Below are 19,745 nucleotides of genomic sequence, written 5' to 3' on the forward strand. Positions count from 1 at the left end.
ACGGGCCACTGTTTCAAAAGTGATGTCCTTGGTAGGTGCTGCCTCTGGCCATCGAGTGAAACGGTCTACGCAGGTCAAGAGGTAATAGTATCCATTTGAATCTGGTGAAGATCCTACCAAATCCAGATGAACATGGTCGAAATGAGCATCGGGAGTTTTAAATAAGCCTAACGGACATTTATTGTGTTTGATAACCTTAGATTTTTGGCAGCTTACACAGGAGCGTGCCCACTCCCTCACGTCTTTATTCATGCCAGACCAGCAAAACCGTTCTGCTATAAGCTTGATGGTTGCACGAACACCTGGATGAGAAAGTTTGTGCAACGTATTGAAGACGTTGTGTCGATAACGTTTCGGCACGATTGGGCGATCCCTACCTGTAGATGTGTCTCAAAGTAAGGTTTCCTTACCTGTTCCCATCTGTTTGATGCGTAGTTTGAGGGTTGTAGACGATAACTTGTGCTGAAGATCAGTGTCTTCTTTCTGAAGCTCGGCGAGTTTAAGAAGGTCGATTCCTTGGAAACTGTTCAAGGAAGTTATGCGAGACAAGGCGTTTGCAACTACATTGTTTGCTCCAGAGATGTGTTGAATATCTGAAGTAAACTGCGAAATGTAGTCCAGTTGTCGAGACTCACGGGGAGAGTACTTGTCTGAAGGAGGGCTTAGAGAGAAGGTGAGCGGTTTATGGTCCGTGAAAAGATTAATTCACGACCTTCGATGTAGTGTTGAAAATGCCGTACAGCACAATACATAGCTAGGAGTTCCCTACCGAATGTGCTGTACCTCGACTCGGTGTCTAGCAACCGTCTAGAGAAAAATGCCAACGGTTGCCAGGAGTTGCTAACCCATTGTTGTAAGACTCCTCCGATCGCTGAGTCGGATGCGTCTATTGCGATGCAAATGGGCGCTTCAACTAGAAAAAGAAGTTACGCAAACAGACAAATTAGTATTTCCATCTACTAGCCTCCGTTTGCCCGTATCAATGAGTAGATTATGCCGTTGTGGAAGGTCTATACCAATGATTGGCATAGAAACATCTGCAACAACGAAGATCCAGTGTATGGGTTTGCGTAAACCCACGTTAAGGTAGACGTACCTTTTACTGTATGTGGTGATAGGCTTTCCATTTGCCGCCAGCAGGTTTAAATCTGATTCGCGAAGCCGGACTTTAGAATTTGCAGGAAGAACGCCAGCTTCCGTGCTAGTATCGAGGACATAGCGAACTCTCGTTATCACATCTGTGACGTATAACAGACGGCTGTGTTCGCCGGCTACAGTTTCCAATAACGCGTGCCGGCTTGGAAGTTTCCCGAGTTGTTTTTCGAGTCAGTCGGTTTTGAGATAGGAAAATTGCAGGGTTTTCCGCAATTTCTGGAAGACTTTCCATACTGGTTATGATACCACACCAGTCGGGGTTATCTGTCTCTCGTGGTCTAGAGACAGATCGCTTACGTGAAGTACTTCTACGTGGGGTGTGTGATCGCTTACGGTCGTTACGAAAATTAAGAAAACGCATAGGTGTATGACATGAATCTGTTGTCAGTCTGGGTCGTTTGAAGTTTTCATTTGACTGAAAAAACCTCGACATTAAAAGATTTCGTGATTTCTAAAATGTGGCCGGCAGATGCAGCCAGCTCGTCTAAGGCATTATTTTGAAACGAGACCAGCACAGCTTGCACGTGTTGAGGAAGTTTGGATAAGAAAATTTATTTGAATAGGCTATCTCCGAAGGTTTTTTGGCCGATAACCTCTCTCACTCTTTCCAACATGTCTGTCGCAGAGCCGTGTTGCAGGTCGATGTTATTATGGAATTGGTCTAACCTTTGTTGATCGATTAGATCTCTGCGTTTAAGGAAAGAACGCCTTAAGGTTTCGTACGGTTCAGAAACATCACTAGTAAACATACTAGGTGGTACGTACCTGTTGAATTCCCGCGGTAGTGCCTTGACTACTGCACGGAATTAAGCACGTGTATCGTTCACGCCTTGCTCGTAGAAGTCGGCATTTGCGTAGTAGAACCAGGCTTCAATGTTGTCTGGCCAGAAGGGCAATAGTTGGAACGAAGGTAGGGACATAGTCTTTGGCTCAAGTACCTTCAGTGTCTGTTCCGTCATGGTGCAACATCAAGTACGAAAATGAACGAATAAAAAATATATCGAAATCAAACACACGGGAAAAAATATCACAGTATATAAAAACATTAATATAAGACAATAATTTACATAATTCCAAAAAGGAACAGACTCACAGTTTACAATTTGGTGTGCCAGACACTTTAGGCTCACCAATGAAGATAGATACAGAATATGATTAAATTTATACAGCAAAGACAACCTGTCACAAACAAGCTTATCAAAACACATAAATTCTTATATGTAGACTGATGAAAAGGGATTAATTAAGTCTGAGTTGTGGATAATTATTCTTGTTATGACAAGAGTGAAAATTACGCAGTTAGTCTATCCAATTCAGATAGAACTAAATATAGCGGTAAACAAATTCCCGAAATCAATAGCTCTGTAAGCCTTCGACATTTTATGCTGACCCCAATAATCTTAATGGACTCACATATCTGAAGGCACTATATCACGCTTGCGCAAGAGATCACAAGTGATAACACGGTGGTCAACTTCTAGCTAGTTTAGATCAGTCATGTATCGATATATTGATAGCCTATCAAATATATCTTCGAAACTTTTCGCTTCTGACTTCTGATTTGATTGCATGGACAGGTTTTGATTAGAAAAGGTGTTACTGGTTAAAGTGTAGTGAAAATACAAATACTTGTGGCATCTTCATCAACGAAATCACAATGATGCCATTTCCAAGCACAGGCACTTTATACCAAGCAGAATTCTATTTCATAATCAACAATGTAATTTATTTTCACAGGAAGAATTACAATCTATTAATTTAGTTGTTAGTTCAAAACTCATATATGCAAAGATCTGAAGCTTATCCACATTCAAATACAAATAGTGTAGATGTATTGTACGAAATTTTCCTATTTAAGTATGAATATATTAATGTCCAAAAGCTTTATCACAGAGAAACGAAAGCGAGAAAATTGTATAAAAGGAAATAAAGTGAATCATGTAGTTTTCTTTAAGTTAATGAACTATCTTTTGCCTTCACAGATGTGATCCAGCATTCTGTATCACTGGCTTAAAACGTTTGCGAACGCTAAGAATACCAAGTGACTTCAAGAAGCTTGGCAGTTATGACAATCAATCTTCAGCAAACACGTCAAAACCTAATCAATCCATCAACAATTCAGAAAATTCAAGAAATAAAATACAGGAAAGTGGATTAGAACGAACGAAAACGGAATTAGAGAAAATATTCGGATAAAGACAAGATGAAGTTTAACAAAAACCAGCCAAGGTAGTGGTTAAAGAGATACGCTGTAAGCGATATGTGAAGGAATTGCAAAGCTTTGTATCTACTTTACGTCTGTGCTAGAGACGTTCTCCAAAACAACAATGAAAGTTTTAACATCAAACCATCCATCACAAAAAAGAAACTGCGCCAAAAAACTCACATGAGTTATAAATCTCGATTTTAATCGCCATGGATCTGACTCCACGTCGATCATATGAATGATTGTTATTGAAATATCCATATCGTAAAACCTCACATGATTTATAAATCTTCTCGATCATCGCGTTGATTATTCTTCATCAAAAATAGAAGTGTCTCATTTTAACTTTACCCTCCATTCGAATCGCTTAACAAATGAACTATCCAGACTCATGAATAATTTATCAACATTCGTCTGCGAAATAAATTCACTCCCATCTTCTGGACTCCGTGTTGACGATTACCTTTACTCGTCCTGCAATACCGCTTAAATACTCATTACTTACTTACTTACGCCTGTTACTCCCAATGGAGCATAGGCCGCCGACCAGCACTCTCCAACCCACTTTGTCCTGGGCCTCCTTTTCTAGTTCCATCCAATTCTTGTTCATTTTTCTCATGTCTATTTCCATTTCTCGGCGTAATGTGTTCTTCCGTCTTCCTCTTTTCCTTTGGCCTTGAGGATTCCATGTGAGGGCTTGTCTTGTAACGCAGTTGGGTGCTTTCCTCAATGTGTGTCCTATCCACTTCCAGAGCTTCTTCCTGATTTCTTCCTCCACTGGGATCTGGTTTGTTCTCTCCCACAGTACGTTGTTGCTAATAGTGTCCGGCCAACGGATCTGAAGTATTTTGCGTAGACAATTGTTAATAAACACCTGTATTTTCTGGATGATGGCTTTCGTAGTTCTCCAGGTTTCTGCCCCATACAGTAGAACTGTCTTGACATTTGTATTGAAAATCCTGACCTTGGTGTTGGTTGACAGTTGCTTTGAGTTCCAGATGTTCCTCAGTTGTAAATATGCTGCTCTTGCTTTGCCGATCCGCGCCTTCACATCTGCATCAGATCCACCCTATTCGTCGATGATGCTGCCCAAATACGTAAAGGTTTTTACATCTTCCAAATCTTCTCCGTCAATTGTGATTGGATTGGTGCATTCTGTGTTGTATCGGAGAATCCTGCTTTTCCCTTTGTGTATATTGAGACCTATTGCTGCTGCCACACTGTTCGTCTTCTCCTGCATCTGTTGTTGCGTTTGGGATAGAAGGGCCAGATCGTCTGCGAAGTCTAGATCATCCAACTGCATCTTAGATGTCCATTGTATCCCGCGCTTCCCTTCAGACGTTGACGCCTTCATGATCCAGTCGATCACCAGGAGAAAGAGAAAGGGTGAGAGTAAGCAACCTTGCATAACACTGGTCTTCACTTCGAACGACTTTGTCAACTGTCCTCCATGCACAATTTTGCAGTGTAATCCATCATATGAGTTCTGTATGATATTGACTATCTTCTGAGGCACGCCGTAGTGTCGAAGAAGTTTCCATAGTGTTGTTCTGTCCACGCTATCAAATGCCTTTTCGTAGTCAATGAAGTTGATGTAGAGTGATGAATTCCATTCAAGTGATTGTTCCACAATGATCCGTAGAGCTGCGATTTGGTCTGTACACGATCTACCCTTACGGAATCCTGCCTGTTGGTCACGAAGTTGGGCGTCTATGGAGTCCTTCATCCTGTTTAACAATACCCTGTTGAAGACTTTTCCCGGTATTGAGAGAAGAGTGATGCCCCTGTAGTTATCACACTTGCTGAGATCGCCTTTCTTCGGTATTTTGATCAGAAGTCCTTCTTTCCAGTCTGTTGGTACTTGTTCCTCATCCCAAATCGTATTGAAGAGAATGTGGAGTATCCTTGCAGTTGCCGCTACGTCTGCCTTTAGTGCCTCTGCTGGGATGTTGTCCGGTCCTGATGCTTTGCCACTCTTGATTTGTCTTATGGCCATGTTGATTTCTTCAATTGTTGGTGGGCCAAAATTGATTGGGAGGTCCGTGGGTGCTGCTTCGATGTTGGGTGGGTTCAGTGGAGCTGGTCGATTCAACAGTTCTTTGAAGTGTTCTACCCACGTGTTTTGTTGCTCTTCAGTGTTGGTGATTACCTTGCCTTCTTTGCTTTTCACTGGTCGTCCTGGTTTGCGGCGATTTCCAGAGAGTTTCTTTGTCGTGTCATACAATTGTCTCATGTTTCCTTCTCTTGCAGCCTTTTCCGCCGTCGTTGCTAAATCTTCCACATATTTACGTTTGTTGGTTCTGATGCTCCTCTTCACCTGTTTGTTTACTTCTGTGTATTCAGCTTGTGCCTTGGCTTTTTCTGCTCTTGTTCGGCTGGTATTGATTGCTGCCTTCTTGTTCCTCCTTTCTTGAATCTTATCCAGTGTATCAACAGTGATCCATTCCTTGTGATGGTGCTTCTTGTGACCCAGGACCTCATGACATGTTGAAGTAATTGCCTCTTTGATCCCCTTCCAGTTGCTCTCCACAGTAGTTCCTTCTCCATTGAATAGATCATGAAAGGCCTGGAACTTGTTGCTGAGGTCTATCTTGAATTTGTTGAGTTTGTTAGTATCCTGAAGAAAGGCCGTATTGAACTTTTGTGATATTGTCCGCCCCGTTGTCCAGTGCTTCTTGAGTTTCAATTTCATCTTGGCGACCAGCAAGTGATGATCTGATGCTATATCAGCTCCTCTCTTGGTTCTCACGTCCTCTATAGTCTTCCTGAACGTTTTGTTGATGCAGATATGGTCGATTTGGTTTTGTGTAGAGTGATCCGGTGAAGTCCATGTGGTTTTGTGTATGCGTTTATGTGGGAATATGGTGCCGCCTATGACCAGCTTATTGAAAGCACATAGATTTGCAAATCTCTCACCGTTTTCGTTTCTTTCTCCCAGTCCGTGTCGTCCCATGATGTCTTCATATCCCGTGTTGTCCGTTCCAACCTTGGCGTTGAAATCTCCCATCAGAATGGTCAGGTCCTTTGTTGGGCAGTTCTCGATGATTGACTGCAGCCTATTGTAGGATTGATCTTTAGCGTCTTCATTGTAGTCGTTGGTAGGCGCATAGCATTGGATGATGTTCATTGAAATACCCTCTTTCTTTGTTTTGAACGAGGCTTTGATGATCCTTGGCCCATGAGATTCCCATCCTATAAGCGCATTTTGTGCTTGTTTGGACAGCATCGATGCAACTCCTTGTGTATGTGGGGCATTTTCTTCTTCATGGCCGGAGTATAACAGGAGCTCTCCTGTAGTTAGTCGTTGTTGTCCAACTTGTGTCCAATGTGTTTCACTGATCCCAAGTACCTCTAGGTTGTATCTTCTCATTTCTGCAGCAATTTGGAAGGCTCTCCCGGTGTCTCACATTGTACGAACATTCCATGAACCTAAATAAATGGTCGCTCTGGTTGTCAGAAGGGGCATCGGCCTCGTAACATCCGAAGGAATTCGGCTTTCATCATGAGGCGTCATAATTCTTCTAAATGAAGACCTTCTGACTCCCAGGGCAGAGTTTAAAGGGTTTGAAAAATTTTTTCTGGTTAGCGTTTTTTAGCGAGTTAGTTTTCTACGGGATGGGGACGCTAACCCCATGCCCGACCCTCCTCCTTTATCCGGGCTTGGGACCGGCAGTAGCCCCCAGAGGGACTCCAGGCGGAGTTTTAAATACTCATACAAATGATTATATCACTTGTCACTCTTAGATGGATTTATGAGGAAAATAAATGTTTGGTCAGTGTTATTTCAAGGCATATTTAATGAAAATGTTCTTCTTTTCAATATTCTGCTCCTACTGTAGATTCCAAACTTAGGTTTGGAATGAAGAATAACTGTCTGGGTGGTTTAGACACACGCTATTGCCCAGTTGAAACCAAAACAAGGTAATTGAGTAATTGACGATTCCAGAATTCATTATATGTATAAATGTATATTATTAACTAAACAAATATTACCAGACAGTTATTCAATCAATAATTGTTCAATCAATAGTCAAATCTAAATTACAATAACTAAACAAATTGATAAATTATGTAAGAGATCTGCCAAACGCAATGCTCCAACACAATGAAACGGGGGAACACATCAATATGCCTGCCACCAAGACTAAGTATCAACTTAAACAACTTGAATATAACTCAAAAAGAAACATGGAAACGCAGTGAAGGTGAAAGGAAAACAAAAACTACAATAAAATACAAATATCACCATCACAAATGGAATCAAAACGACTGACGGACATACAACTGAACTAATCAATAGAAATAAATTACATATGTAAACATGGAGGCATTTCCACACACAAAATCTTCAAAATGGGTCTTACACCTATATTATCGCTTGTCGAAATCGGTAGGTCTAAATACAATACATAGTATTCAGTAGGTTACTAAAGCATCTAGTACACGCATGAATTCAATGATGATGTGAATGTGTTATATCACATTGACTATAACAGCAATTCATAGGACTCACACTACTTAACAACTGAAAACCATGATCGATTGAATTTATTCCAACACAAGGATCGATTGCATGATTTTGTGCTCAGATGGTATTATTTTCTCGGTCTCAATAGTTCACTGATTCTCAGTCTCGTTCGGTTATCCTCAAATTTATTGGTCACTCACTCGTACGTTTCTTCCTGTGTATTCATTGATTGATCATTACCTTAAGTAAAGAAAAAGTGAAGGAATTGCCACGCACATTTTACATTCTCGTAGATTTTCTCGATCAAAAGTTTGAAACGTAATGCACGATCAAAGTATCTTATTGATTTCCTTTTTATAAAATTCATTTATTAACATCCGCCGTAACGAAATGCCGACAAGGGTAGATATATTAAACTGAAAATTGTATTCACGAGAAACTTTTCGAAAGAATGATGTTATTATGATTGCTACCAAAGGTCGAGATCAGTTGAAACTAGTTTAGTTGGATATGAAAATGTTTTATTTCGTAAGATTGATGAGAACAAACACTGAGTGAAGTTATTTGAACTTTGATAAACTGACCATATACTTGCTGATTAATAGATAGATGGATAGATAGATGTGTGGACAGATTGGTAATGCTGATGACTGAAATGAGTCCTTCATTCGTCACATGGAACATCGATTATTTACAAATGTAGTGGAAAATAAAAGTTATAAATATGAAGGGGATCTCTGCGGTTACACGAAGTGTCATGAATCATATAGATTAGTCCATAACGGAAATGTTTAAACAGTCCAATCGATAAAGTAGTTCAAAAGTCAAGTTGTCATCAAGGTGACATTATTAATTTTAATTGTACTTCAAGTTTCATGAAATAAACAAGTTTTACATCTTAACATATCTTTACTGGTTTTAAAACTATACTCTTTCCATGATACTAAAATCTCTTTAAATGAGAAGGAAAGAGCGACTGGAGAATCGATGTCATTAAGTAATATTGAGAACGCTGGAATTTACTCTTCATTGTTCATTCAGTTGATGTGACACTGTCATGCTTTTGAATGTCTGAAAGACGTAAAATCATTTATTCTTTATGATTCGTTTCTTATCATCGTGATGACTAACAGCTATAGTTGTGAGACTATAATTTATGGACGACCTTTGAGCGACACCAGACTGACCTTGAGACTGTCCTCCTAATAACCAGGATCAAATGAGGATTATGAACCTGTGTGAGGAATTAGAATTATGATTTACAGTTTATGATTAAGATTAAGAATTAGATTTAAGGTTTTCATCACGAACTGACATCAGCTATAATGTCAGAATTAAGAAAGATTAGTTCAGCGAAGCTGTACAATCGTAAATATATATACTTATTTTAACAGGACGATAATAATACTGATAATAAACCTGTTATACATGTTGACCGTGAGGTTAAATAAACAAAGTTATTAAAAAATTCTTTAAAAAACAAGGAAAGTTTGATGATCGTTTGATTGTTAATGGCTTAAGTATTTATCAAAGGATAGATAGGGAAATTATCATTGGAATAGGATAGCTCAGCATCATAAGATAAATGTTGAAATTGAGATGAAATGTAATGAGGATGATCGTGGAAACAAAATGAACCAGTTGGGGGTGGAAAATTTAAGAGGAAGATGGAGGGTGAAGCAGATGGTTGTAAAGGAAGAAGAGTATGAAGAAAGGAGGAAGAAGAAAAGAAGTCTTTATGTTCTTATCAATGAAAAAGAAACTTAATAATAACACTCGCGACAAGAATATGACGAATCTGTAGTCACGACTTCATAGATGAAGAATTGGGCCACTTGAAGGAGATACTTAATAAAAACGGATATCCTTCGATATTCATTGATAAGATCATGAAGCCGAAAGCACCGAAAACACAGATAACTACAGTAGTAAAGAAAACTTTATGCATGACCATCGAATTCAAGGGTGACAGAGCCAAACACACCCTAAAAATGAGAGTTTCCGATTCTTTAAAAAGAACATTACGAATTCTTTACCAATAATCTTAAAGATGAATTATCGCATCTGACCAATTCATTGTGCATTTATCAATTTACCTGCTCATGTGGAGCTAGGTATATAGGTGTTTTGATGCGTACTTTATCCATAAGAACTCAAGAACATTGTGCGGCATGGCTAAAAAGAGGAGGAAGCGGCTCAATAAGAAGCTCAGCTATCGAACACTTTGTGAACGCAGGTCACACAATCAAGACAGACTGCATTCAACGTCATCTACAAGGTAAGTAGAAGCCTCTCAAAAACAATAAGACTGCGTCTTCTTTGCATTGCCGAAGCATTAGCCACACATCTGGAAAGACAAGAATTGTGTGTGCAAAAGCGACTGGTACAACCTCTTCTTTTACCATGGTCCTGATATCCTATACACTTTTCTCTTTCTTCATGCTCTTCTTCCTTTACAACCATCTGCTTCACCCTCCATCTTCCTCTTAAATTTTCCACCCCCAACTGGTTCATTTTGTTTCCACGATCATCCTCATTACATTTCATCTCAATTTCAACATTTATCTTATGATGCTGAGCTATCCTATTCCAATGATAATTTCCCTATCTATCCTTTGATAAATACTTAAGCCATTAACAATCAAACGATCATCAAACTTTCCTTGTTTTTTAAAGAATTTTTTAATAACTTTGTTTATTTAACCTCACGGTCAACATGTATAACAGGTTTATTATCAGTATTATTATCGTCCTGTTAAAATAAGTATATATATTTACGATTGTACAGCTTTCAAAATGAATTCGCTGAAAAGAGAACTCTTCGCTGAACTAATCTTTCTTAAATAATGCCAAAACTCTATTTAAGCGAAAAATCGTTGAGTGAATTTCGCTCCAAAATCCGAGACCTGTTATCTTATACCTGATTGGTTCGTCCATAAATTATAGTCTTGCCATTTTGATGTTGATTGCTATACTACGACAGATTTTGAGGTGATCAGAAAATTGGGAAATCCCACAATAGGACGAAACGGCCGTCCAGTGCTTCCGGGTTTTCAATGGTGGTCTAACATCGATCGGTTCATGATCTCAATCAAAAACCTAACAATCTCCACAACCCCTAAACTGAAAATTGGGAATTACTGAATTGAGTATGGATCAGTTTGTATCGTTGAACTCGATTAAGTGTATTTATGAAGTTGGAAATGTTGAAATAGTAACTAACCGACTAAATGAATACAGAACTAATCATACAAAACAAACTTTCATAAATTTTGATGTGCGGACCAAAAGGTTTAAGGTCACAACTCATAAATAAACGATATATGTAATCATTATTATCAGTTTATATTTTTCACGGACTGAAAAACAATACATCGACTTTCATTTTCGAGGTTATCACAAATGAACTCCATGGGTAATATGCATTGTACTACAGACCTTTAAGGTTATGTCATTAATCACTTGAAAGATTTTAAGAGGGAGTGGGAAGTATGTTAAACTATATATAATGTATACATTAAGCTAACTAACATCAAATAGGACGAAACATGTCCTCAGTTTCACTGAAAACTACACTTATTTAGAATTATGTTTTCTGGTTAGCGTTATTTTAGCGAGTTAGTTCTCTACGGTATGGGGTCGCTAACCCCATACCCAACCCTCCTCCTTTAGCCGAGCTTGGGATCGGCAGTAACTCTAGAAGATCTACTACAATCTACATTTAAATGTCACGTTTATTGTTCACAAAATTCTGTTTCTACTGTCATAACATAGTAACAATAATGAATAGTTTTGAATGACCTAACATGGAGACAACTTTGCTTTACTTAATATATCCTGACATTACTAATATACAGTATATTACTGATTGTAAATATTTATTGATCAAATAAAAGAATGAATTACACATATAGCTAATGGCATATTCATTGATCGTCAAATGACATTCAACTTTTGATATATCTAGCATATCTCGTATCAAATTACTAAACTATATTATTATACAAGGTTATCTATTTGGCGTGATCACCCTTAATCGTTCAGTTTATAGTCACAAATGGTATGATCAGAGTGTGTGTAGGTTATCATATATATATATATATCACTAGTATTTATCACAGTAGTATATCTCGAAAGTGAGACTACAAACATTGATTTTTCTATGTGGTTCACAATTTTTTTCATATTCTTCTGGTCATCAGTTTGTACAGAACATATTCCTCTCAGTAAAATTCATCTGAATCAACATGGAATGTTCACAGATCATCGTGGATTCATTAGATTACTTAGAGGGTTTAACAACGTGAGAAAATCTTTTCCATGGTATGAAGAAAATGCCTTCAATATCACACAAATACAAATGTTCCAGAATTGGGGTTTGAATGTTGTTCGATTAGGTATTATGTGGAGTGGGGTAATGCCAAATATATCAATAGTGAACACTACATATTTAGATCAAATTGAAAAGCTGATTGATTTATATGCTGATCATGGAATTTATGTGATATTAGATATGCATCAAGATGGATTATCTAGCCGATATGGTACTTATGATGGTATACCACTTTGGTTAATTGATCAGTTTAAAAGACCACCATACTTTTTACAAGAGCCTTGGCCGTATAAAAAGTTGCCAGAATGGGATGGAGCATATTATTTAACTTACGAGTGTACTAATGGAGCTCAACAGTTATATGAGAATGTATCTGGTGCTTGGAATCACTGGGGTGATTTTTGGGAAATCGTGGCTAAACAATTTGATAAAAAGTCAAATGTACTTGGTTATGATTTGATTAATGAACCTCCACCTGGAAACTTTTATTCTAATCCATTACGTGGGTTTTCAGGTAAAGTTGTATTTACTAAATCTATCTTGTGCGAAAATTTAACACTACTTTGAGATTTCAAGTCAATAGATTTGTATCAGAAGGGGTTTTGTGGAGATGTAGTAATTTCAGTAGTTGAGATCATGAGTCAATTGAAGCTAGACCACCATGGAAAACCTGGACTCCTCAGCAGTGTGCATCCACGATCCTGCCTTGCGGGATTCAAACCTAGTGCTTGATCATTAGACCACTGTGCCGGCATCCGGTGATGTTAATGTCTAGCTTCGACCAATCCACGAAATTGATTGACACATTCACCATTGTCATCAGTGAGTTACTATCTCATAACAGACCTGGCTGAACTCCACTAGTCACTGCTTCTCACTAACCAGTCACTAGTGAGCATATGTTGATTAGTATCAGAAGGGGTTTTGTGGAGATTGTAGTAATTTCAATAGTTGAGATCATGAGGTGTAAGTTTGTTGACTTCTAATATATGTGTCATAGTGATTTCCGGTTAAGTGCAGCAAAATGAATTGCATTTGGACCATCACTTCTGATATCGAGTGATAATTAGTAATTTATTATGAACTAAATATAGTAAAATACTTAGAATCTCCACTTAAAATTTTTTCAAATGATTTATGATATGACCTTAAACGTCCTCAACTCGATGTGGATGATGATTGGATCTATATTCATTCAGTCGGTTAGTTACTATTTCAGAATTTCCAAATGCATAAATACACTTATTCGAGTTCATCGAGTTCAACGATACAAATTGATCCATTCTCAATTCAGTAATTCCCAATTTTCCGATCATCTGAAAAACGGTCATCTCTATAATTGTTAGTTATCATGATGATAGGGAACTAATTATAATGAATAAATGATTTTAAGTCTTTTAGACATTTAATAACTTGAAATTGTCATATCAACTGAATGAATAATGAAGAGTAAATTCCAACGTTTTCAATATTACTTAACGACATCGATTCTCCAGTAACTCTTTCCTTCTCATTTGAGATGATGTTAGTATCATGAAAGGGGTTTAATTTTAAAATTAGTAAAGATATGTTGGGATGTAAAACTTGTTTATTTCATGAAACTTGAAGTACGATTCGAAGCAGTGATGTCACTTACAAGACAGCTTGAATTTTGGACACTTTATCGATTGAACTTGTTAAATATCTACGTTTTGGTCTATTCTATTTGATTCTCTACACTTCGCGTAACCGCAGCGATTCCCTTCACACTAATAACTTTTATCTTCCACTACATTTGCAAATAATCGAAATTCAAGATGTGCTTTCCTTAATAGGCTGTTGTCACTACTTCGTGACTTTTGTCTTAAGATCAACCGAATATCATTTAAAACAGAAACGTATTTCGGTTGTTATTGATATTCGATGAGACACTACTAAGATTATAAGATATAGTACATTCATGAGAGAAACGAATTTGGATCATCGATTGTGTACTATACTGTTTAATTTGGAGAAACATTATTCTTTCATGTTTGTATGGTGGATTTTCTGGTTTCAGGTTATGCTGGTCGATATAATCTACTACCAGTTTACGATTATCTTGTTGAGAGAATACGTAAATATGACAATTCAACATTAATATTCTATGAACCAGTTACATATGGGATATTTACTCCTCTAAACCCCTCAGGATGGTTAGGGACTGGATTTCGACGTGCTCCTGGAGCTAATCATGATAAATCAGCACCGAATAAAAGTGTTTTGTCATATCATTATTATTGTTGGGTATTACAAACTGATTATCCGAACTCTACAATGCCTTTTTGGAAGAAAATTATATGTGACTCGGTAAATTTCAAATTCTTTCAAACTCTTAGTTTTCCAACATTAATTGTTAAACTGTTGTTCATATTATTGTTGATATAGTGTATCATATTGTTCAGATAACTTTAGTTGATCAGAATAATTAAATATAGGCTAAATCAAATAGGTAGTAAGTACTATGTCATTCAAGATTAGACTCATTTTCTAATCTGATGAGATATTACGGGCACATATTATTCTATAGTCACAAATTCTTCTCCAAACATGAAATTCTCATTTCACTGTTCCTTTAACTCTTCATTTCTACATTGTGGTGAATTTATAATTCAAGACTATTTGTGTAAATCCCCTGATATTGCTCATGAATAGACAGATAGAATACCTTTTAAATGAGACTAAGTTAACTTATTTTCTAAATTCATTAAATACATAGGATAGGAGTTGATTGATGCTTTCATTCATTATACCATTTACATGTTTTATGTATTTAAGCGTTGACTACCCATTCCCAGATAGTTATAACATTTTAACAAGAGATTTACTCGTGTTGACATACCTGTTACATTCGGGAGGAAAGAACTCAGTGAAGTCACTTAAAAACAGATCGTGATATTAAAAGTAACACAGAGTTCTCCATATCTTAGACATTGACTAGCATTTCAATCTAAATATGGTTTCCTCTCTGGTTGTGAAATAATCAGATACATGCATCTTCACCTTTTTGAATAATGTATATACTGGAGCTGGTTTGCGCGATACCAATAAATCCAGGCTAAACCGGGTCGCCCTTTAAAAAAGCACAAATGTTACCAGAGATTGATTGTCTCCACTATATGTGTTTGCCAAGATTTTTAAATTTTATAGTTAACACCATAATTTGAACTTAACTGGACAAGCATTTAGGACCGAAACCACGAAGCAATTATTTCACCATTGTATTAAATAAAAAAACGATCACATATAACACCGTCGATAAAATACAGACTTTAACAATAAAACCATCAATATCAAGGTGCAGGTTTGAATTGCGAAACGAACATTGATATAGCGGGATGGGTCTCTTGGAAAACAGAAATTAGTGTCTAACGTTATTCAAGAAGGCATTGAAGGTCAGAATCCAATACAATCCACTTCTCATACTTCATGGTTGTGTGAAATACTATTTTCATTTCAGTTGTAGTTAATTTTCTCTTCGTCACCGTTATTTTCTTACTTTGATTCATTCATCCTAGTGAAACAGCAACTTATTCACTAGTCCTGTACTATCGATAAAAAATTATGCTTTTGATTGAGATGATGAACCGATTGATTTTAAACCACCAGTGAAAACCTGGAGGCACTGGACGGCCGTTTTGTCCTATTGTGAGGGTCCTCAGGAAGTGGCATCCACGATCCCGCTTGAGGGATTCTAGCTCAGAGCATTCATTCTCGCGCGCGAACGCTTAGCCTCTAGACCACTGAAATTGCCGGCATTCAAAGGTGTAAATGTCTTGCCTCAAACAATCCACGAAATTGCGCAACCGTCTTCCACTGTACTGAGATAAATACCTGTCTCTACCCGACACGGATTAGTTCCACTGGCACAGCTTCTCACATGAAATCCGAGAATTCCCTCACGAAGCTAGTCACTAGTGAGCACATGGTTAAACGTTCGCGCGCGAGACTGAAGGCCCTGAGTTTGAATCCCGCAAGCCAAATCATGGATGGGCACTGCTGGGGAGTCCTACAATGGGACGAAACGACCGTCCAGTGCTTCCAGGCTTTCAATGGTAGTCTAACATTAATAGGTTCATGATCTCGATCAATAACTTAATAATCGCCACAACCCTATACTGACAGAAAAATTATGCCTCTAAATCATTCACTATCTAATTTTTTTTCGGATGGAACAATGTTCATTATGTATGGTTGAAAACATTGATTATTTACATTGCTATTTGCTTTTCAAATTACATTTAGTTCCTCTTACCAACTGTGATATCCAATGCAATTAAAGCAACAAAAATAACTGGAGGTGGTAGATTTTTAACTGAATTCGGTTTGTGTGGAGATGATGGAAATCCACGTAGTGTAAACACATTGGAATGCAATGCGGTATTGGATGAAGCTGATAAACATTTTGAATCATGGACATATTGGGATGGAAACTTTTTAGATGAAGTAGGAAATCCTATTAAAAGTGAGGTAATAAAATTTTGAACTTAAGTGTTCAATAGTATTTTTGTTCGAATTTGAGGTAATTTAGCGAATTTGTTTAATGGTACTGATGAATCCAGAAGTTTACACCTCAAATAAAGTCAGACGTTTATCCAGAAGGATAACAAGTGTTTAAGAACTGAAATACAAACGTTATAGGAGCTGGGCTGTATTAACTCAATCGAATTAGTCAGAAAGTGTCACTTAGTTGTTCACTGTAGACTAATGCTTTGGGTATGCGCCACCACAATCATTTTGATTGGATTTGCAGTTTCGACAGTTCAGTAAGTACTAAAATACTCAGCAACTTTATATAATGCTGGCTTGAAACTGAATGAATGTGATGACCAATTTGTACATGCACGAATAGTTCAAATGACTCGTAATGAGTATGATCCAGTGTATTGTTTCTCATTGTTCATCTTTCTTTCCTTTTTCTCCCACGCCCATAGGTGGAATCTTTCATTCGTCCTTATCCCCAATCAACAAATGGGATATTTCGTAAACAACAATTCAATCATAAAACCGGAAAATTTAGTTTCTCCTTCATTACAAACCAGTCGAGTAATGAGTATAGTAAGAAACAGATTTTAATTGCAGAAATTTACATACCATTATCTGTACATTATCCAAATGGATTTTCAATGAACATAAAACCAAACAATTTAATTACTAAAATGAAGGGAAATATACTGTCTTTATACTTGCCAACTGATGTAGGGAATAAACATTTACTCGTTGACATTGAGATTGTTAGAAAATAACACAAGTTGGACATGATTTGACAAACTATCATTGTCATTATTCAAACGATTATTCATTAACATTTGAATGAACAGTTGAAATATAATTTTATACAAATAATACCATTGTTGTTAGTTGTTGATATTTATGACAATATAATCAGAATAAACGATTCACTTGATGACTTTTATACTTTCTATTCTTTTTAGTCTGTCATTCGTTAGGATCTATTCAGATGAAACAACAAAATCATTTCCACGTCATGGAAATTCTTCATTTCATAATAAATCAGTCAGTCAGTCAGCTACAACGTAGGATCAGGCATATATATGCACTGGTCCAAGTTGCCATACCTTATTAGCACGACAAGATGAACACCAAATTCACAGAAGTAGTTGCTTTAATGGTGGTAATATATAAAAGGAAGATTGAATATAAGTGTACACCTATGCCATTGTGAGTCTCTAAACATTGGTTACGATAGTTACGCGGACCGCAACCAAGTAGTCTACATCTACTAACATGGCTCATAATACATACTCTTACTCTCCACACATGCAAGGTTACGACAAATTGTTTTTGTACACATAAGGGGGGTTTAAATTTACGAATGTCAAAGGCTTCAATAAACTTAAGAATTCGACCTTGACAATTTCTGCACAACGTTCTAAATGCTGTATTAATGTCAATTTTGTGCCCCGTTTCGATTATATGTTTCGCTATCGATGAACCTGGTTTTCTACCTCCCACATTGATCGGATCATTTGACACACACTGATTTTGAAGCCATCTAGAGACATGTTCGTTGACCCTTGATTGCATTGTTCGATCACTCCTCCACACAAACATGTAAATTGATAAATACAATGGGATGTGACATATTCATTGGTGCATTGTTTGGGTCTATTAGGAATCATGTGCTTAGACTTTTCAATCACAACCAACTGAGCAGCATAATAGGTATTCCCGATGGCTGCTTTCAATCTGTCTTAAAAGTATGCTGTTGGATTCGCCTCTATATGGTAGATTGATATAAACTTTTTTCTTTGGAGCTAAATAAACAAGAGGTCTTGGCATTAACTGACTTTTGCACCTATTAATAAACTTTATTGGATAACCATTTGCTATTAATGTGTCAGTCAGAAACTTTTCATCTTTTACCACCGTGTCAGAAGTACTAATTCTTTGAGTCCTCTTAAACAGACACTTAACCAGGCCTCGCTTGTATTGCAGTGGACACACAAACATAGGGAGGAGTAATCGAACAATGCAATCAAGGGTCAACGAACATGTCTCTAGATGGCTTCAAAATCAATGTGTGTCAAATGATCCGATCAATGTGGGAGGTAGAAAACCAGGTTCATCGATAGCGAAACATATAATCGAAACGGGGCACAAAATTGACATTAATACAGCATTTAGAACGTTGTACAGAAATTGTCAAGGTCGAATTCTTAAGTTTATTGAAGCCTTTGACATTCGTAAATTTAAACCCCCCTTATGTGTACAAAAACAATTTGTCGTAACCTTGAATTTACCTTGGTGATCCTTAAGTCATTCTATGGCCTAGGATAACGCGACAATTTCTTATTCTTTCTCTCCCCTTAGTTATTTTACTTGAATTTTCATTTAATTGACCTTTATTAATTTTCATACAAAAATGCACTGACAAGTATATGTGTGACCAGATTGTTCGAAATGTATGGTGCAAATGCATCACATTTTTCAGATAAACTCCGTCTTCTCATTGTTCTATCGAGGTCCTTATATTATCGAAAACATAATATACGTACCACATCAAAGGTATACACAGAGTGTACATCATTGAAATGCTTGTAATTGCACATGTGATTTCATAAATGTTTAAACCCCTTTTCATTTTATAGTTAAGATCAAACATATCGACTTGAATAATCCTCAAAAATTCCTAGTCAATATAAGTTTGTATAACTTCACACAAATTGGTCAAAATGACATAACCAAATATTCAGGATGTTATCAAATCTGTCCAAGATATCTAGATGTTGAAAGATCCATGGCAAACACAAACAATAAAAGCGAATCTTCTGGTCGAGCTCGAATATAAGTTGGAAGTCAGTAAACATGTTTATTGTTTAAACGGTCAACATATCACTAGCGTGTGTCCTAATGAGATGACTTTCAGTAAGTGAGTCGAGAGCGAGAATGGTAAGTGTTCAGTGCTTCTAACCGAAGGTATCAATGTTCGATGTTTTACCATAGAGGGCGTTGCTGAGTGTGATTGCCATCACTAATTAGATCATCCTGTAAAAAACACTTCGTCTCCTCAGTTGAACAAATGTTCTCTGAAATTTGATTAT

The 19,745-nt window shown here is 37.2% G+C and overlaps 1 protein-coding gene across 1 annotated transcript; it reads left to right on the forward strand.

The window, feature by feature from the left end:
* Positions 1-11,910: 11,910 nt before the first annotated feature.
* Positions 11,911-17,584, forward strand: MS3_00008883 (uncharacterized protein; the record flags this gene model as incomplete). The annotated part of the gene is made up of 4 exons (XM_051217230.1): positions 11,911-12,676; positions 14,201-14,490; positions 16,426-16,650; positions 17,115-17,584. Coding segments are annotated over 4 exons (1,593 nt in total), but the record flags the coding sequence as incomplete, so codon positions are not given.
* Positions 17,585-19,745: the final 2,161 nt, after the last annotated feature.

This window comes from Schistosoma haematobium, chromosome 6, assembly GCF_000699445.3.
Source record: "Schistosoma haematobium chromosome 6, whole genome shotgun sequence".
NCBI classification, from domain to species: Eukaryota; Metazoa; Platyhelminthes; class Trematoda; order Strigeidida; family Schistosomatidae; genus Schistosoma; species Schistosoma haematobium.